This window comes from Copidosoma floridanum, unplaced genomic scaffold (assembly GCF_036245765.1).
Source record: "Copidosoma floridanum isolate Cflo_tuat_1 unplaced genomic scaffold, Cflo_Japanese_pri ptg000021l, whole genome shotgun sequence".
In the NCBI taxonomy this organism is placed as follows: domain Eukaryota; kingdom Metazoa; phylum Arthropoda; class Insecta; order Hymenoptera; family Encyrtidae; genus Copidosoma; species Copidosoma floridanum.
The window spans coordinates 19,992,351-20,014,515 of NW_028321898.1; the positions used below are offsets into that span (position 1 = coordinate 19,992,351).

The window sequence follows — 22,165 nt, forward strand, 5'->3', positions numbered from 1 at the left end:
TGCGTACGCGTTCCGCATTCTGTTCCTCTATACTTGCTCCCCTATTCTGGGCCTTATATTGTAGAACGTTAAAGCTTATTATTATAGTTAATATTATTGATTTAAAATAAGAGGGGAGTATAGGCGTACATCAAACAAGAAACACTGACTTGGGAATAACGAATTATATTGGTGCAAATAGGAGGAATAAGGAAAATAAGGAAACATAAATAAAAAATACGAGGAATATACTATAAGGAGATCAGGTTCCCGTAGCTGATGGGCCTCAACACTTCCACTAAGGTTTGTCCAATGTATTTTGATTCCTTGATTACGAATTTCAAGGGTGAAAAGTCAAAATCCTGAGGAGAAAAAGTTATAAATTAAAGTATATGTTACAAATTAAAAAGTTGTTTGGATGAGCAAGTAAAAATTTTTATTGTTTTTTTGTTATCAATTTTGAGCAAAAAATAATTATATTAATTTTTTTTGTATGATGCGTAGTTTTTGAGTAACAAATTCTCTAAGTCTCAAAAATCACATTTTTTACAATTTTCAATTGCATGTTACACATTTATTTGAAAATGTTTTTGGAACTCACGAAGGCTTAAACGTCTACTTGAACCCTACACTTTAATGTTATTCAACGGTTTTCCTACTTTAAATGCATAGACTTGATGTAACATGCCCCCTTTGTGCATGTTTTTAGTATCCTATTTAAAATCCCTCAATTCAGTGGTCCAGGCTACGGTGACAGTAAATAACATTTCTCGTATCCAAATTGTTGCACAGACACTCACTCATGTATTTCAATCTCCTGAACACGGATTTTATGATTAAACATCCAAGCAGTGAGTAGATAAATTATTGTAAAGAATTCTTAAAAACAGTATTATAAACAATAATACTTTCTGCAAAAAGAAAGTTAAAATTAGATGCATTAGCCAATGATTTACATTTTAATTTTTATTAAATTACATAAGACATTGAAATTCATAAGATAAACACATTAGACAATGAAATTGCATAAGACGTGTTATCTCCGAATCGCATATAATTCGACTTATGAATATTTTTTTCTCGATTGGTGCCACTGTGCGTCAGTGTGACAAGTGATTGTATAAGATTACAATCATTAGATGTCCCTTAGCTTTCTGCAAGCAAATGTTTATCAAAAGTTTCCAGTGAATTACTTTGGAAAGTTCCAAATGAAAAGTTGCTTGCCTCGGCTTGCGTACCTGGATACACTCGTCAGTACACCATTCCGAACGAGTCCAAATCCACATGCTTATACCTACTTGCACAAAAAAAGGAAAAATTTATTTATTTGGTTCGTGATTTTTGTAGTGCTATAACACCCCGCCCCATCACGAGTACCTTTGTGGTTTTTCCGGTACGTCTGTACGGCCGTCCAACGGAAAAAAAGGTATAAGCGACATTTTTGTAGAAAATGAGTTATTTATACCAATTGATTCGTCAGAAAATTCTGCGTCTAATAGCATATCTACAAATTAAATATCTCATAACGTGATTTAGTAATAATTTAACAAAAATTGGAAGAATTGCTGATAATTTTCGTTAGCGATCTAAAAAAAAAAGAGTAAGTGACACAAAACGTGGAAATCGCGCCAGGCAAGCATCGTAAGTGCACTTGTGCCCCCCCCCCGTCCCAGAAAAGGGGAAACAAACGAAAACTGCGCAAGCAGCCTTTAACAACGCGTGAAGTCTTCGCAGGAGTCTCGCAGGAGCACCGATTGAGTAAACACGTCAGTCGGTGGGATGGTAAATCGTTCTATTTAAAGTTGATTGTTGACTCGAGTTTTGTGATCTAAATACAGGTTAGGTGCCTTAATTAACAAAGGACAATTTTATATTCCTTCATATAAAAGTTTACGTGAAAGCATAGTCTTCCGACTGCAGCTATACCCTCTAATAAAGAAGCTCCATCAGGAGGCAGGCTGACAGACCCGCCTACTATAGAACATTCTAGAAATGGATCACCGATTCAAGGAAACGTACATTCAAGAGGAGTTGTATTGTCTCCTACGCCTTAAGAAAACATGTTCCAAATGCCACGTCCACCTTATACCCCTCACTCTCCACGAAATTCCGATATTCTAATCCGAAACACATACTTAAAGGCTACTCCAGCTCAAAGTAACAACAAGGAAAACAAGAACTCCAGACAGACCAGAGATAATTTGGTCAATCAAGCAGCGTCCCGCGCTCAAAACCAGGATACCACTCAACAAAAGTCCATCGGAAACTCTCTCCAATCGTCTTCCAAACTCAATTATGTACCAGAAACCAAAATTCTAACTAAAAATAGCTTTGAGGCTCTTTCTCATATAGGAGACTAGCGGCCCCCGTCTAGGCTTCACCCGAGACTTACTAAATAAAACACCGTAGTGTATTGACATGTAATATGTGAAACGTTTCCAGTTAGAAATTTGACACATATTCCTGACACATCTCAGAACAAAAATCTTCTTATTAAAAACATATTTTTTCGGAATCCATATAGTTTATTTCGTTAAATAATAAGGTAAGTATTCAAAAAAATAATGATGCTGAAAAGTACCGTGCGTTCTTTATGCCATAAAATAATCGGTGGCCATTAGAAGTCGTTGATTTACAGTTTTTTCCGTGTAATTCACGAAAAGGGCTATTTTTTAAAGCTGTTAAGATTTTAAACCCTTAAAAAATATTTATTAAAAAAAATTTTTTTTCTCATATCTCACAACTTTATTACCAGAGCAACAAAGTCCTGGACCTTAAACCCTACATTTTTATTGCCACAAAAACACAAATACATTATCTACTTATTTAAAAATCTGAAGTAGGATCTTTAAAGATTTCAGAGATTGCTGTGAGGGTACAATGAAAAGCTGATCTCTCACGTAATGGATTCTTTATTTGTCGATTTTGACGCTGCTATTTCAATCTCGATAAATTTTCTGCGTCAGTTTCTTGACGCCTAAGTAAAATTGTATTTATTAGATACATTTGAAGTTTTTCTTCCAATTCACCCTCTTGCGACTTTTGGCATGCTTAAAATTTTTGTGACCCCTAAAGGCTGTTTTCTGTCCACTTTGTTAAGTTCTAATATATTTGTTAGCAAGGTAGTTCGACGTCCGATGGCCCTAAAAAAGACCAGTGAGCTTTTTAAGTTAACTCTTTCTTGACTGCAGTTAACAGCAATTGTGACTGCCTGGATACCTCAGGGTGATCTTCTCTGGCTTGCTGTTGAAGACCCAGACTGATTGGGAGAAAAATTACAAAGTCCGAAGCTTTGGGGCTAGTTGTAGTGCTCTTTCCCAACGTCTCCCGGTATAACGTCGAAGACGTTGGTATCTAAAGCACCTTTTTTATTTGCAGATTCAGTTGTTTTGGTGATCTTAGATGGGAAGATTGGTTAGTGATACTTGTCCAGTGGAGGCTGTCCCGTTGGCTCAAGTTTTTTTTCCTTCATAGCTGTTATAGGTTTGCCTAGCGCAAACCTTAAAGAGTATCAGTGATTCCTGGTTAAATGCTTAGAGTCAAGAGGTTAATATAGAGTCGTCGGTCACCGGGTTTTCCAGCCTTGCGAAGAACAACTCCGCAGGTGACGTCTGCCAGTGAATAGCTGACTTGGTTTAATAGTGCCCGTCTTTAGTTAATATAGTCTTTTAGTCAACGAATCGCTCCCGGAAATGGTAATAAAAATGTATTTGTTGGCAAGGTAGTTTACACTTAGGTGGCCCCTAAAAAGAACCGATGAAATTGATAGTTGAGTAGGGAACGTAAATACTTATAATGGCCCTAAAAAGCTCCAGTGGTAAAACTTCCAGGTTATTCTTTATTATTATTCCTGATAATAAAGAACTGTCTATGGATAGTTTGATTCTTATCCTGAGAGTCTCTATATACGGAGACTGTGATTGAGGGAGGTACGCCGCTGACCACAGAATATCTCGTCTTTGAGTCGTTCCCCGGATAACCAACCTCTCATCGTTAGACGGGAACATATGGGTAAGCGCGTTGGGGACGCGACGACTAAGAAGGTAGCCGTTGTGGCTGCCCGTGCCCCTTAGAGCTGTTTTTCCTGGCTTACATTTGTAGCGAAAAATTCTCTGACTGCACCAGGCGGGATGTTGGGACTGCCACACAACTCTGAAGAGTTGGAGCAGACTGTGCTCTGGCTAGATATGTCTCCTGGTATTGTGCCAGAAACATCATCGGTTAGATAACTTTTTTTTGATCGCACTCATCGAGATTTAGGGTGAATGTAGACCTAGTTCCCTTCCCCCTTAGAAGAAAGTGTCGTCCGTAACCAGGATATCCAGCTGCACGACTACCATCTACGATCTCTATGCAGCTCGTTGAACTGTCGGAGGACGACTGCATCAGTTTTCGAGACGCTCCAATGTCTTATAACTACACTTATTCAATTCTGTTGCAGGTAGACTCGATTTTATGTCGACGCCACTTAGCGGATCCTACTGAACTAAAGTGAAAAGCTGGCGTATTTTTTCAAAGCTTTGAGCTTATTTATTGCTATTGTTATTAAATAAAACCATCTAGGGAGTGTCATGAATCAGTGTGCAAAATTTTAGCAAAATCGGTTCAGTAGTTTTCGCAGATAGCCATTACAACGGTTTTAGCGACTTTGCTTTATATATTAGTAAGATATGGATATTTCTAATGACTCTATTTTTGAGACACCCCAATCGTCGAATTCACTCGAAAAAGTTATGAAAAAGCGCTCAGCTAGTCCTCTATCTGCCCACATGTCCCCAGAACAAAAGAAATTAATAACCAAGAATTCAGCAGCTGAGATGGACAATCAAAATACTCTGATCCTCGACATCAATAGAAAGGACTCTTGATAACGAAAAGGGATTCACTGTAATGGAACTTGCCTCTCCTGATATTCGGACGCGTCATCCAGTAATAGTGACAAAAAAGGCATTCCAAACAAACATTCAGACCCTCATAAAAACCAAGTATTTATTTATTTTGACACCCCTGACTCCTCTCCGTTTAAAATTTATGTTAAAAAAATAGACAACTCGCAAAAAAAATAGTTGTTTTAAAAATATCTAGATTTCTGTTCAACAAATACCCTAAGGACTTATTCCACGAATTCAAACAACTTAGCGCAAACAAAATCTGCCTCCTAGTCAAGCACAGAAATCTTGCCAGCCAAATTCTGTATGCTCCCTTTTGGAAAGATCTTCAACTCTCACCTTTCATCCCTAACCATTTGATGGTTAGACAAGGCATCATAAAAGGCATTCCAACAGACATCACAGATGAAGAGTTAATCCAAAATATTAAAATGGAGTCTCCTTTTGGTCCTCTAAAAATTCTAAACGTTAGGAGATTTCAAAAAAGGATTATGAATAAAGACGATAACCACGTTCAAAGGATTCCTCTTCTATTGGTACAAATTACTGTCCGAGGCCAATACTTACCATCTGAATTGAAGCTATTTGAAGTAGTTTACCCTGTTAAAATTTATTACCCACAAGTCCGTCAATGCTTCAAGTGCTATAGATTTGGATACATCAAGCTGAATTGTAAAAGCTCGATATTCACATGTATGAGATGTGGCCAGGAAAAGTATCCCAAAATAGAAGATTGTCCATACTTTGATCAACCTCCCATTTGCTTTCACTGCAAACAATCTTATCTCCCCACTTTCAATTCTAGACTCTCTCTTTGATAAAAATTTATCCATTATCAATGACGGTTCATTCACATATTTCAAAATCTCTAACGGCGGATTAACCAAGTCAGCTATTGATCTAACCAATATTTTCTCAAACCTTGACATTCTGTCACTCTGGAAGACTCATCCTAATAGAATGAATAGTGACCACGTACCTATCAACATACAGATTCTCAAAAAATGCAAAAGGTGTCCACTAGCATCTTCTCACAAACTTCAACTCAAAAATGTTATATGGCCAAATTTTACTAATAACTAGAAAATAGCTGCTAACATCATTACCAACAATGGCATGGAGGACTTCAAAAACTTAGCTCCTACTGATAAATATAATTTCATCACCGATAATATAATTAAAGCACTGGAGATTAAACACCCAAAATCAACCTCACCAAACACCGATTTTTCAGACCACAAAGGCGTGAAATACAGCCTCAAAACGTTTTTTCACAATAAACCTTCTGAGCCTCCCTGGTGGAACGATGAAACATCTTGTCTAACTAAAGAACACCACAACTTAGAAAGAAATTTTTTGGCCAATCCTAGCGAAGAATCTTTCAAAATTTTGAATTTTTTCTGTAATGCTAAAAAAAAAAGTTTCAAAGCAATCAAAAAAGAATGCTTCAAAAAATATACTGAAGAAAAACTCGGTGAAGATACCAACACGGCTGAAGTATGGAAAACTATCAGAAAATTCAACAAATTCAACAAGTCTGAAGCTTCTTCACCAGAATCAGACATTAAGACAATTGACTTGTTTCTACTTATTGAATACCTCATTTCATCGTTACAAATGTGTATAAGCCTCAAAGTACTTAATCATCACAAAAAACTTGAAAACGGAACTACTTTTTTACATGGTTATGCTGTACCCTATCAACTTGGACCACCTAGCTATTGAAACTTGCTACCAACAGACGGCTCTGTCAGCGGTACTTATTAAGCGTATCAATAAGCAGTCTCGCGCAGTGGAACTAATTAAGATTTTGTGCTTCTGGTTTCTTTGTGTGAGCTCTGGAGTAATAGGTGTTTCTCTGTTGTAGTGAGCTTCTTTCTCGTTTTTATTTGCTAAAACATGAGCACAAGTGAGCAAGGTGTACATCCCGAGCCCGTGGCCAAGGTTGAGATCAAGGGCTCGACAAACGACGGCGAGTTGGTTCCACCAGGGTCCGTACCATATAACTTTTTTTTGCTTTGCAGGCCTATGTTATAACATAGGCCGATGTACTGAAAAACAGTTACATGGTACGACCCCAGCGACGGGAGGTGCGGCCGAGGAGGGCCAGGAGGCGCAAGCCGCGCCAACGCAGGAAGGACTGACGAGAGAGAGGGAGGAAAGGCTGATGAGAGACACAGCGTGCCAAAAGCTCGATTGAGGTATGGAAAAGCGAGAGCACGCGAGATTGTTTTCTCGCGCTTTTGAATTTGGGCGAGAAATTGACAGTATATCCTTAAACTTTTTTGCTCCTGCTCCAGTGCTCCACGAGTATACACATTAAATATATGTGAGGGCAATGCTCAAGCATACACACTTATATGCACAGCAAAAAATCTCTGGGTTCGATCCAAAAAACATTCAGCCTTCCTACGGGAACATGGTGGTGCAGCAGACACTCTGTTTATTCTGCGCACAAGCTGAGCCGCACGGGGCTGCTGTTTAGCCAAAAAAAGTAACACTCTTATGCGTGTGTCAATGAAAATGCATTCAATCCCGTATACATTTTGCAGTATTGATTTTTTAATAATTATTACAGTGTTACATTACAAAAAACATCTTTATTAATATCAACCAATAAAGTTTAAAATTAATATATTATAACGAAGAAAACTGTTACTCTGAGTTTAATCTATGTAGTTCAATAAGAATATAATAATTAAAAACAGTTAATGATTTATAATTGCAATAATTAAAAATAGTTATTTATTAAATTCTGACGTAGTTCCATTCCAAGTTGATATTCATTATTTACTTTAGCATGCCTACCTTCATCAAAATTGTCATTTCTGTCTTCAGCAGCTATGTTTGGTATAGGTATTCTAATAATAAATCAAATTTTTTTCGATTTTTTAAGTTTATTCCTAGCTATATTAATTATATAATATCTTATGAACATATGAAAAAATCTTATCCTTCGGATATCAGAAAATTTTGCAATATCACGCAAGCATTTATAATCTCAGAGCTAAACTGTGGATCATAGTGTAGCATTATTTAAACATCCCCACTTATTCTTCAACAATCCAAACGTCTGCTCTATTTTGCATCTGGCTCCACGCAAAGATCTGTTAAAGTTATCTTCAGGAGATCCTTGCACGACATTCGGCATCGGGGTCAATAAAACCCGAGATGGTGTGTAACCCTCATCACCTAAATAAATTGATTTTAATTTTATATACGTCCAGAATATTAGTCCTGACTTACTTTGGTCAACTCAGAGCTACTTGGAAAAATGTGTATTTTTGCATGTAGAGAATAGATTGCACGAGAGAGCCGTGATCAGACCATTGAGAGAACGTCTATGTCTGAAAGCCCTGTTGGTCTTTCTCTATGCAATTGGCTAGACATAGACAGACGGGGCCTGTACGCAGGGACGTTCTCTCTATGCTCTGATCCTGCTGCCGCTTACATGCCAGTATATTTAGCACTCGTGTACTTTATTCTTATATATTTATAGTTTTTGCAGATAACCCAGTGCTCACCTTGCATACCTTTTATATTTATTATCTTAACTTATAAAAATAATGGGTCACGTGATGAAGCCTCTTTATTAGTTATGTGATTGGCTTAGTCTGGTCAAGCGCAGAAAAATTAGAAAATAAGATTTTGTAAATTAAATAAAAAATTAAATAATTTGTAGGTAAATTACATTAAAAATATTGCGTGCTATAACAAATCTATAACTATTGAAAGTGTTGTGACATATCTATAACTATTGTAATGGTAAAATCTCTTAGTGATTCAAAACGTAATACATTATGCAGTCCCTTTAATAACTTTACTAGTGGTAGCTTGCACCACAAGGTAAAATTGTTGGATCATAATTCAAAACGTCCTGTTAACAAATATGAAGAATATGCTCATTTTATACAGATACCTGAATTCAGACCTAACACGTAGTTCAGCAGAAATGCATCTTATGTTTCAACATCCATCCAAGAAGTCCATTGATTATTCGGAAGTCAATGCATCCTAGTGTTTCATTATAATGATTCAATGTTACGAGAAACTAAAATCGTTTGAAAAGTTTATATAAGGCTACTTAAAACACTACATACTAAATGAAACTTACAGGCTGGTTACTTTGTACATAACAACTATAACTTATGAGCATTCTATGAGTATAGTAATATTAATATGTGGTGGTAGTGAATGGAGTTGGTAAAAAAATTTATAACAAACAAGTCTACAAATCGATATGGTTTACTCATAAGTAAGAATATTTTTATGGGACGCATAGGCTATACATTAATTGTAGACTAATAGTTTTTGTATCTATGGTTATGAATTTTGTACAGTTATAGATTCCTAATTAATGAACTTTTTTTTTTTGTTACTAACCGCTAGGTGCGTAGCACGCAGTGCCTCCAGCACAGCGTCAAAAAAGTGAAACTCAGGGGCCAAATTGTGTGCAGATGACAAATAAGAGAAAAAACTTTAAAAACTTTGCGGGTCAGAACAATTTCGAGATTACTCAACAAGTATAGGTATATATACACGTTGATAGCGTCATCTGCACGCTTTGGCGACCATGTTGCACTAAATGCTTACCGTGGACACTTAGATCATTTTGCCTATCCCCTCCAACCACCTTCATCTATAGTGAATAGATTAATTAATATAACAAAATCATAACTATGTATAAAAATCTCTAGTAATGTGATACACACATATTTGTAGGTATATAAAGATATGAAGATAAATATACATGGACAGGTATGCAAAAGCAAAAGCGTTGTTATAAAATCTTTGATGTAATCTTAAAAATTATGGACACAATAGTACTAAGAGTAATCAAAACCTAATAAATGGAAATAAAATAACTTAAACTAATAGCAAATTAGTTGCTGATGGATTTCATTTGCGTCATTTTCAACAGTTTGCACACTGTAAGAAGTTGGCTCCAACAATAGTTTTTTTTAAACATTTTTTAAAAACGGGGTCCAAAAATCTGCCATGAGCTCCTGATATATAAACCCAAAACTGTAAATTCACTTGAGATCTTAATTTTTGACATATGCATACCTAAACACTGTGGAAGTTCGTTGCAGTGGACAACATCGGGCAGAACGTATATTTAAAAGGGGATCACTGTATACTGAAGCTTGAACAGATTTTCTTACGCCATAATTTATAATGACAATTTTTTGACGTGATTTAATTTTTCATAACGCGGATTTATATATGCATTACGTCTTATTAATGAAATATCATAATTATCAATGTTTGTACATGAAGGTTGCAATGGTGGTAAACCCCAGCTTTATCCCAACGTTACTGAGTTGAAAATAAGCGAAGGAGAAGACTTGGAAAAAAAATGCACAAGTAATGAATATGTAAGGTTCTATTATCCAGATCCTTATTGTCTATGGGGTGTAGGTTAAACAGATTTAGTATACAGAATATTTTAATGCAATGTATTTTTTTCTTAAATAAATGCCAGTATTTTTTATATATTATCAATAGATAAGGATGTCTAATTATGACATTTACCCAAAAGAAATGAGCAAAAATAAAACGTTTTTGATAGAGTCAACTCTTATTGGAGACTCTGGTTGGTATGGTTGCGCTCATTTAAATGAGAAAATCGCACGCAAAATAAGTAAGGACACAAATGACCCTAGTATCAGTTAGATGTTTATTTATGTTAAATGTAAGAATTGTGGAATTAACATATTTTTAACTAAATTTTAAAAAAATACAATTTAATTTACTAGCGTAGCTACTTAAATTTATGTAAGATAATTCAGTGTATTTTATGTGTATTTTCACTCAGCTAAAAATAGTACTTTCATCTAACCAAACTGGTATGCACTACAACCACCTGTAGCATGTTTACCTTACTTTGCGATTTTTCCGTGCCGAACGACTCCACCTTAAATCAACGTGACTCTTACAACAAGTGTTGCTGTAAAATTAACTTTTTTTTCAAACTTGTGTATTTTTAAAAAATTCAAATATTAATAACATACTATACATAAGAAATTCCAGAAAATTATTAACAGGAATGCCTTTTTGGTCCTAAAATTGGTTTCATCCTACATAATGTAAGTTTTAACAGTCCTGAAAAAGGATTTCCCAGTTTAACTTGTAAAGCTTATGATGGTGCTATTACGATTAAGACGATGACATTTTCCAGAAGCTATTATTACAGTTGCATGAGTAAACCAACAGTTAAAATAGGAGGACGGCAGACAGTTTTGGTGGGCTCTCTATTGACTGTTACCTGAACAGTTAAAGTCTACGTAAAAAGTTCTAACATTATCTCCTGGAAAACTCCACAAAATTCGGTAAGAGAATTTTAACTTGTGTATGCACAATTCTTGCAGCCATTCATACAGTATTTAAGAGTGTGTATATAATACCATATTTAAATGCTTTTGGAAAAAATTGAATAAGTATAAGGATTAGTCCTCCTACTTAATTTTGGACCAGATGCAAGTGGCAGAAAATGATAACGTCAATTCCGTAACATCCAAACTTATCATACGAAATGTTACTTTTGCGGACGAGGGTAATTACACTTGCCAAGTAAGATCTTCGTTTAAGGAACATCGTAGTACAAACATATTTATAGAAGTACACGGTAAGTTTTATATATCACTAAATTTTAAAATCTTATTAATATATAAAGCAGAAGCGCTAAAACCGTTGTAATCGCTAACCGCGAAAACTACTGAACCGACTTTGTTGAAATTTTGCACACTGATTAATGATACTTCCTAGATGGTTTTAGCATAGTTTTTATCTTAAAAAATTAATTTACAATAGCAATAAATGAGCTCAAAGTTTTGCAAAATTACGCCAGCTTTTCACTTTAGTTCAGTAAAATCCGCTAGGTGGCGTCGACATAAAATCGAAGCTACCTGCAACATAATTAAACAAATGTGGTTATAATAGGCCAGAGCGTATCAATAGTGGTATAGTCGAGCTTCGGCAGCTCAACAAGCTGTATGAACAATGCTGATGGTAGTCCGGCAGCTGGGTATCCCGGTTGCGGACGACACTCTTCTATAAGGGGGAAGGGACCAAGGTGTCCCTTCACCCTGAATTTCGAGCAGTGCGATCAAAAAAAAAAAATTAATTCCAACCAATACCGTCTCTGCCACAATACCAGGAGATATATCTAGCCAGAGCACAATCTGCTCCAACTCATCAGAGTTGTAAGGGAGTTCCACCATCCCACCTGGTGCAGTTGAAGAATTTGTGGCTACAAATGTAAGCAAGGAAAAACAGCTCTGAGCTCTGAGGGGCATGGGCAGCCACAACGGCTACCTTCTTGGTCGCCGCGTCCCCCATGCGCTTACTCACATGTTCCCGTCTAACGATGAGTGGTTGGTTGTCCGGGGAACGACCCGAGACGAGATATTCTTTGATCAGCAGCGTACCTCCCTCCATCACAGTCTTCGTATATCGAGACTCCCAGGGTGAGAATCAAGCAACCGTAGCCAGCTCTTCATCATCAGGAATAAGAATAGCCTGGAAGTTTCACCACTGGCGCTTTTTAGGGCCATTATAAGTATTTACGTTCCCTACTTAACCATCAATTTCATCGGTTCTTTTTAGGATCCACCTAAGTGTAAACTACCTTGCCAACAAATACATTTTTACTACCATTTCCGGAAGCGATTCATCGACTAAAAGACTATATTAACTAGAGACGGGCACTATTAAACCAAGTCAGCCATTCACTAGCAGTGACGTCACCTGCGGAGTTGTTCTTCGCAAGGCTGGAAAACCCGTTGACCGATGACCCTACACTACCCTCTCGACTCTAAGCATTCAACCAGGAATCACTGATCCTCTCCAAAGTCTGCGTTGGGCAAACCTATAACAGCTATAAAGGAAAAAAATACTTGAGCCAACGAGACAGCCTCCACTGGACAAGTATCACTAACCAATCTCCCCATCTAAGATCACCAAAACAACTGAATCTGCAAATAGAAAAGGTGCTTTAGACACTAACGTCTTCAACGTTATACCGGGAGACGTTGGGAAAGAGCACTACAACTAGCCCCAAAGCTTCGGACTTTGTAATTTTTCTCCCAATCAGTCTGTGTCTTCAACAGCAAGCCAGAGAAGACCACCCTGAGGTATCCAGGCAGTCACAATTGCTGTTAACTGCAGTCAAGAAAGAGTTAACTTAAGAAAGTCACCGGTCTTTTTTAGGGCTATCGGACGTCGAACTACCTAGCCATTAAATATATTAAAATTAACAAAGTTGACTGAAAATAGCCTTTAGGGATCATAAAGGTTGAAGCATGCCAATACTCGCAAAAGTGTGAATTGGAAGAAAAACTTTAAGTGTATCTAATAAATACAATTTTACATAGGCGTCAAAAAACTGACGCAGAAAATTTATTGAGATTGAAACAGCAGCGTCAAAATCGACAACTAAAGAGTCCATTACGTGAGAGATCAGCTATTTATTGTACCCTCAGAGCAACCTTTGAAATCTTTAAAGATCTTACTTCAGATTTTTTAATGAGTAGAGATGTATTTGTGTTTTTGTGGCAAAAAAAATGTAGGGTTTAATGTCCAGGACTTGGTTGCTCTGGTAATAAAGTTGTGAGATATGAGAAAAAAAATTTTATTAAATATAAATTTTTTGGGGGTTTAAAATCTTAATAGCTTTGAAAAATAGCCGTTTTCGTGAATTACACGGGAAAAACTGTAAATCAACGGCTTCTTATGGCCACCGATTATTTTATGGCATAAAAAACGCACGGTACTTTTCAGCATATTTTTTTAAAATTTTTACACCTCATTATTTAACTAAATAAACTATATGGGTTCCGAAAAAATAAGATTTTAATACGAAGATTTTTGTTATGAGATATATCAGGAATTTGTGTAAAATTTCTAACTGAAAATGTTTCACATTACATGTCAACACACTACGGTCTTTTATTTAGTAAGTCTTGGGCGAAGCCGAAACGGGGGGCTGCTAGTTTTTTGTAAATATGAAAGCAAAAACTTAAGTTTGTTAAACGTATCCCTTGTCACAGATCAAAATTCTAATATTTCCCTAACATCTAATAACAGAGACATAATAGCTTATAGCGTTGGTCATGTGGTGTTGCTTACAGTTAACATTGATGCTTATCCACCACCAACTATCTTGTGGTAATAGTTGCACTTTCATACAGTTATAAATGTGTTCCAAAAATCAATTATTCATTAAAACTTTGAGCATTAAAGATTAAAATTTCTAGGCTTACATCAAATGGTACAGAAATTGTTTTTGGAAAAAATTTCCGTTTGCCACAATTTAAACGAAAATATCCGAAGTATCCAGAGAGTAAATTAATGATATCTAATGTTCAGTTGAAAGATAAAAGAATTTATACTTTCCGAGCAAACAAAACATATGAAATAAAGCTCTTAAATTTTTCAGTGAAAGTTTACGGTACTTTTATTAAAATTCTTACTGCCATACCATTTAATGGAGAAACATTATACTTACAAAGCCCATTCTTTATGTAAATAACAAATTTTTCTACGTTTGCAGAAAGGGCTCGTGTTATATTTAATCAAGCAAAACTCAAGTCCTTTTACAGTCTTAACAAAACCGCAACGTTTGCTTGTCAAGCCACTGGCCATCCTGCACCTAATATATCATGGTTTTACGAAATGTGCCCAGATTATTATTTTATGTATGATTGTACAACAGTAAAAATGGAGGTTTGCTTTGTTTATATATATATATATATACATATGCATGAGTGCATGAAAAAATTAAAAAAAGAGTATTATTGTCAATTTAAAACAATTCTCACATTCCAAGGGTAATCAGAGTAGGAATGGGACGTATTCAAAGTTAAAAGTAAGCATGGAGTCGTTTGGAAAAATTATTTGCAAGGCTTGCCATGCCTACGATTGCGACTCAGAGAAATACAATATTAAAATTACCGGTTCGCAGAGTTTTTCAACGTTCTGGGGTCTATTTTTATATTAAAGAAAATTTTTCCGATTATTTTTTCACATCTCTTTTTCCAGATGGAGTCGACGATGCGCCTCACGGAATTATAGGTTCAAAAGAAGCATACAATGGTGAAAATATAGCTCTTATCTATGCAGCTGTTAAAGATGACCATCTATCTGTAACTTTGTTAGATGACCACTTCCAAGAGATAACTAATTCTGGTAAGTTTCAAATTACTTCTTCTTTAAAAAATTGAGTTTCTGCAAAATGTTCTGCTTGACCATAAAATTAATCCTATTTTATTTGGATTTCAGCAAAAGAGCATGTTACTTCAAAGAGGACTAAATTTACTTTTCGTAAAGAACTTGTGATCTATAACATAAGTCAATCAGATGAGAAAGACTATTACTGCAGTGTTATGTCTGATACAAAGTGAACCAAAATTATAAGTTACCATGTCAATTTTAAATGTCATTAAATTTTAAATATTACCTAAAGGCGTAACTTTACACATTATATTTACATCAATCATATTAGTAAAGATGATTGAAATTTAAATAATAATGAAAAAAATTATTATCATTGTTTTATTTTTATTTTATATTAACAAATGACATTTCTTGACAATTATATTATGATTACTCTCAGTTAAATCATGTTTATTTTTGTAGTATGAAAGGAGCCTTATTTCATAAGAGACAATATGAATACTACCAGTGCAATCGCATTAACAACGGATGCTCGAAATATTATTCATTTATTTTGTTTTGTCGGAGGATCGCCAAAACCGAACATTACATGGTACACGGATAATGCACTTTTGAATCTTTCAGAAGATCGATTGAGCCTTGTATTTAATGATCAAAAATTAATTATAAGATATCCAGTGGAAGATGATAGCGGTAATTATTCCTGTCGTGCTGAAAACCGATTCGGGATAATAGAAAAATATCGAAAAGTCAACGTAACAGGTAAACAAATCAGTACATGTGTTTATTTGTAAATTTTTTGTATTAAATAAAACAATCCTTCTATACTAAATTATTTCGTCAAAATGTATTGTATACAAGTTAATATCCAATTTCTTCTCAAAATTGAATTTAACATCAAGCATTTTACATAAAAAATTGAAGGCGGAAAGACGCTAATGCTGTGAAAAACTTTGTGTAAGAAAATTAGGATTAAATTACTTTACAACACTTGATAATGTGTATTAAAGAGCAAGGCTTGTTTATCTATTACTATGAACTAAAACTTAAATCTACTTTTTTTTGTTAAATAATATAGCAATAAAGTAAAATCAATAAAATATTTTATAACATATGTCATTAAAAGTATCATCAACATATATATTTTTGAGCTTTAGTGTACATCTTCACTCTACATTTGTTAGTATTACAATTTCTTTCCCCGTATATTTTTATTACTTTGAACTCATGCATAAATCTCACCTTATTACTTCTCGCCTAATGCGCTACTTAATTCGCTCGATTCAAACTTGTCGCGTCACGTATACCTATATGTGACGTCAATGACTGTACACACAGATAAGTTCAGTTCGCTGTCAACCGTCCAACGGTTAACACGTAAGCTCTTTCCTTCTCTTAAATAAAGTGTTTTGTTAATATGAACCTACGTTGCCTTCGATTCATTAAATCCCAAAAATATTTTATGCAATGTTTTGTGTTTAGTATAACTCATTAATTTTAACATTGTTATGTCACTGTAGTTTGAGCATTACTTTAAATTATTCAAAATATCTGAAACAATTTGTTACCTCTTACATGTGTTTTCAATATCATTAAGTATATTTTCAGGCTAACTTTATACTGGGAGAAAACTCTCGAACGTTTTTATTGATAACTACGCAATCATCAACTTGTTTTCTCATCTTAATGATAAGATCACTTCGTACCAATCTGAGTTGAACGCACTGAATTCGATACTTTTAATTTAATATCATCATATTTTATTAACATTTAACGAAATCTCACCAAGTTTACATAAGTTTTAGAAAATAGTGTTATCACATTCGTGTATACTATCAAATGGTGTTAATATTTGTAGGTATATTGTTGATCTAGTTCGTTCGTAAAAGTTCAAAAATATTTCACATACATTGCGACGTATAGAAAGATTCGCAAAAGAACTAGTTTTATGATAAATTATTTTGATTCATAGAGTTTGAACGAAGAATTTTTGTTATTGTTGTTTGTTATTATTCTTGAAAATATCATCTACTTGTATTTTTAAATCCTTAGCAATATAGATATTTTGTCTAAGGTGATTTAGTAAACGTTTAATAGTTGCTAAATTATTTGTACGAAAAGCTGTATTGACGACAGGAGCACTTCTAGAAATATTACGAAGGCCCTCTAGGAACTCGCAGACCATTAAATTCCTAATACTTGTTTATCATACATGATTATACAATAATTGACCATAAGATTTACTTTCACTGATATATTTTTTTTTCTTATATTCTCACTGAAGGTTTTTATTAACCCCTTCATTCAGGAGAAAAAAACGTTTTTTCTGGCTTTGCTACTTACATAACTAAGATGGGCAAAAGTACTAAGGCTGCGGTTTTAAGTCTGCAAAAAAGGCCTACAGAGCTTATCACACTATGAGAGAATGTGCCTTAAATACTCATTACGTTTACACAATACATTAAACCTTCAAGCTGAAAAATGTGTGTCGTGCGCATGAAAGAGTGATAAATCCAAAGCATTGGGACGCAGATGATCATTGCAACAATGAAAAAATATTAACTTTTATCAACGTTTCTTCATATTTTTATAAGATATTACGAAAAAAATTATATCAGGATGTGTATTTTATAGAATCAGCATTGATACTTATTAATTTACAACATTAACAAGGCCTCGAGAACTTTTGGATTAACGAAACTTTGAACTTGACTTCTATTTATTAACAAGAAAACTGAGCACATCGAGAAAATTTTATTAAAGATGTATTTATTCTTAATAAATATTTAGCAAATTGTTGGGTATCAAATCAAATTGAAGACAGCACTAGAAAAACCTATAAAATGATTCTAAAGTTAGTTTATATCTCATTTACATCCAAGTTATACATTATAGAAACACTCAAATTGTTGAGGTATTAAATTTAAAAAGTATAAATTACTTATTAACACTATGTAAATAGCTTATACATTTTCCAGAATTGTTTCTTTAATTTTCATGAACAATTTAATTAACGAAGTCAAAAATTGATATCGTTCTTAAAAAATTTTTCTCCATATTTTCGGATATGTTTCAACATTTAAGTCTTCCGTTTTTAATTCTTCATGGTTTAATTTTGACCTCACATCAAAAATTTTTATGTCTCCCGATTTCAATTCTTTATTGCTCAATTTTGATCTTGCATTAAATATTTTTTGATAAAAATGTAATTAATATTTTACTGTTGTGCATCGCATTCTTTTTCTTAAATCTATATTTCCAGTTAGTAAAGGCTTATTATACACAGTGGATACTTATATCTCATATCATACAACGAGTATAAAAAAGAGTATAAATTGTTCGATTATAGCTCAATTGTTGAACAGTAAATTCGTTTATAATAAATGTTCTAACAGCTTCAGAATAGTAGCGTGACATTTCTACACGATTATGTTATCTTGGTTTAACACCAAAGCTGCTCATTTTTTTAAAGTTGAGAAATAGTTTTCTCAATAAATTATAGAAACTTTTACCACGGATAATATTCATATACGATCAATCACGATTTTAGAGGTTAAAAAACGTTATCTTCAACACACAATGGTAAATTGTTTCATCACAATTGTTACAGCCAGAAGGCTTAAAATTTAAAATAATAAGAAAAGAGAACACAACGTAGGCTAGTAATAGAGAGAGACGACGAAAGTCGGAAGGGCAGGTGTCACGAGACGGCGACCGCTCGTCGCTGGTCGGCGGCGATCGGGCGTTCTCGACTCTATCGACAGGCCCGCTCATTTCTTGAGGCAGTCCTCGTAGCGCTGCGAAAAAGAGAGCACCTCGAAGAAGCTCTGGCCTTGCACGGATTTATCGTGCCAAAAAATCACGCTAATGAGTACGTTCTCGTCGTCGTGACGCTGAATGCGCCCGGGTTCGCAACTCGAAACGTGACTTACGTTGAGTGTGGGCTACGTGAGACGAGAGGTCAACAGTGATTATGAATCAATCACTGGTTAAATTAAGATCTTGGGGCCCCGTCGTGCGTTTATTTGCGTCTTTATTAACAGTGTATTTGGTCACAATCGTTATCGAAAAATTGTAAAAGTTAACGTTTCTTTATGCTTGTATTTTTAATAAATAAAAACTAATTACTGTTTGTACGTACTGGAAAGTGAATTTCATTTGAACTGTTAATTAACCAGCATTTATTTGGACTATAAAAACCAATATTAATAATAATTTTACATCAATTTGTGACTATACACAATTTTTATTTTACTTTCTGTATACTTTTGTTTAAAAGTACAACATGAAAAGGTAAGATAATATTTTGTACTAAAAGATCTGAATAATTTATGAAATATCTAGAAATATCATTGATAATTTATTAATTGTAAAAAGATAATGAGGAAGCAGCTATCAAAAGCTGGTTTGGCTTATTTTAAAAAAGGAGCTTTTGATTTTATGAATGCAGAACTAACAGTTAACGAGCAAGCCGAGTATCGTCCACATGATATAAAGTGGGAATTTTCTAGAGAAAAATTAAAGTTAGGTATAAAACATGAGTTTCCCGTAAAGCAATAGCTATGATAACCAGTTTTAAAGAACAAATTGTGATATTTGAGATTACAGGTAAACAGCTGGGAAGTGGAGCTTTTGGGGTTGTAAAAAAAGCAGAAGCTTCTGGAATATGTAACACGGAGCCTGTTGCGGGTGTGGCTGTAAAAATGGTTCACGAAAATGCTGAACCAGTTGATATCCGTGCTCTTGTAAGAGAACTTGAAATTATGATGAATCTGGGGCAACATTTAAATGTTGTAAATCTTCTCGGTGCTTGTACAAAAAATATTGCAAAACGTTGTAATTCTTATGGCATTTTTTAAAATTATAGTTGACACTTTTAAATAAAAAGCAATTCATTTTGTAGGTGAATTTTTAGTGATTCTCGAATCATGTGCTTATAAAAACCTCGAGGACTATTTGAGATATTACAGAGGTAATTTCGTAGACCCAATTAATCCATCTACGGGTCATATTGATTCATCTATTAAGCAAAAATTCACAAGGTACTTATTTCATGTTTGTATCCCTTTAATTAAAATTTGAACTCATCATAAAATTACAGGCTGCATGATGGCACAATTTTTGTCGTCAAACATGCGCAATTCATTCCATCATGATGCAATAAAATGCATGATCAATGGAAGTTATGCGTAAAAAGTAAAAACAGTATTATATTTTGTTTTAAAAAGTACAGTATTAACTTTTTATAATGTTTTCTAAGTGTTTCAAGTTGCATCCTCTAGAAGTCATGATCTTGACACATGAAAATGAGAAGGAATATGAGCATGATGACCTTTTAGATTTTTTTAAAAATTGCGCATCGTTAATACGTATTCTAAATTTGCTCTATCAAATGACATTTCGAGTTGGTTTGATAAAATTCATTAATTTTTTTAAGTGGCTATATACAAGCACTGCCATGACATTATCAAAGTCTTTTAATGCTTCAATTAGAATTTTTAACAAATAAATAAAAGTTGATTAAATTATACTTTTTGTACTATATGAAAAAAGTATGGCGCTGACAAATATATTTTGTTTATTTCTTTGTACTTTAATAAACTTTAAAGTGTGTCTTTCCCTACTTATTTTTAATTTAGTAGACATTGTAGATTAAAGCTATTTGTTAATGTAAATTATTAAAAAATCAAATTCTCAAAGACAAATGATAATTGTGAACTGTACTGTTTTTTACTACACAGATGATGACTGAATAAATCATATACATATATATTTACTTTTTTCAATAACTAGAGCAAAAAACGTGGATTCAGAATCATACAGTCATCCAAAAACGGCATTCTAATGGGTTTGATAGTGCCTCTTACTGTAATGTATTACAACCAAGTTGGCGTTTTAACTACGAAGGCATTTATTAAAACTGGAATGCTGAATGCATCTGCTCGCATGACCTCCTCTCTTGGGCTTATCAGGTTGCTCATGGCATGGAATATCTATCGAAGAGAAACGTAAGAATATGTATACAAAACTACTACGGGTATATACTTTGTCTATTACTTTACTGGTGTTTTTAAGTGTACAGTATTTACATTGTGATTTGGCTGCCAAAAATATTTTGCTCTCTACTAATAACATCGTCAAGATTTGTGACTTTGGTTTGGCCCAGACGTTGTACAAAGACATCAATTATATGAGGCTACACAATGTAAATTTGCCGTTCAAGTGGATGGCCATCAAATACTTCAGGAACGGAGTATTTTCTACTAAATTCGACATTTGGTCATTAAGTATTGTGATCTGGGAGTTTTTTACTCTTGCAGAGACACCATACCCAAGCATGCAAGCCTTAGTAGTATATCAAAAACTCATTGACGGAAACAGGATGGGCCAACCTAGATATGCAACAAAATATCTTTTAGTAAAAAAAAGCTCTTTCATGTAAATAGTTTATCTTTTAAATTATCAATATGTTTCATTTATATATTTTTCAGTTACAATATCATGCTCAATTGCTGGGAGGACAAGCCAACTTCAAGACCATCATTCACAAAACTATTAAAAACTATTGGTAAGCTTTTAGATAAAAGTACGAGTATGCACTTTGAGAAACTGTACCAAGAGTACGAGAACATTAATAAGGAAGCGGACTTAAAAAGAGAAAATGATTATTTGACAAATATTTCTTCACAAGATAAGGTAGCACTTGCCCTGTCTCAACAGAACTATGAAAATCATTTGCTGCAGGTTGAAAACTCTATATACTTGTGTTTGAAGAATAATGACAGGCTTTTAACTGACACACCCGAGAAAATTGATAACTGTTTATGACAAAATCTTACGATAATGTACGTTCTAAAAAGTTACTTTTAAGAAACTGTATAAAAATTCTAAAATAAACTGAAATGACATCGATAATACGGTGTAATGCCACTTTCATGAAAAATGGTATCCGATCCACAGTTAATTTTAACATGTTATTTCTTAGACTACATTAAAATAAGATAAAATAGCATCAGCAGATCAATAAGTGAAAGTTTTTAGAGTGATAAAAAGATTCCAACTTTATAATTCCAATTTCGTTTTACTATTCCTAGACTTATGAACATTTTTGAAATGAAAAT

General features: G+C 34.2%; 1 protein-coding gene across 1 annotated transcript; it reads left to right on the forward strand.

The window, feature by feature from the left end:
- Positions 1-19,424: 19,424 nt before the first annotated feature.
- LOC149374170 (vascular endothelial growth factor receptor 2-like) lies at positions 19,425-21,872 on the forward strand. Its single transcript, XM_089594773.1, has 5 exons — positions 19,425-19,572; positions 19,653-19,850; positions 19,948-20,086; positions 21,120-21,323; positions 21,536-21,872. Exons 1-5 carry the CDS (start codon positions 19,425-19,427, stop codon positions 21,870-21,872), a joined length of 1,026 nt encoding a protein of 341 aa, XP_089450899.1.
- Positions 21,873-22,165: the final 293 nt, after the last annotated feature.

Bases quoted from the DNA above. Each gene is read 5' to 3' on its own strand.
- LOC149374170 (XM_089594773.1), top strand. From the start codon at position 19,425: ATGAGGAAGCAGCTATCAAAAGCTGGTTTGGCTTATTTTAAAAAAGGA. The intron at 19,573-19,652 runs GTATAAAACATG...TTGAGATTACAG, and splicing joins TAGAGAAAAATTAAAGTTAG to GTAAACAGCTGGGAAGTGGA. The intron at 21,324-21,535 runs GTCATTAAGTAT...TATATTTTTCAG, and splicing joins TCTACTAAATTCGACATTTG to TTACAATATCATGCTCAATT.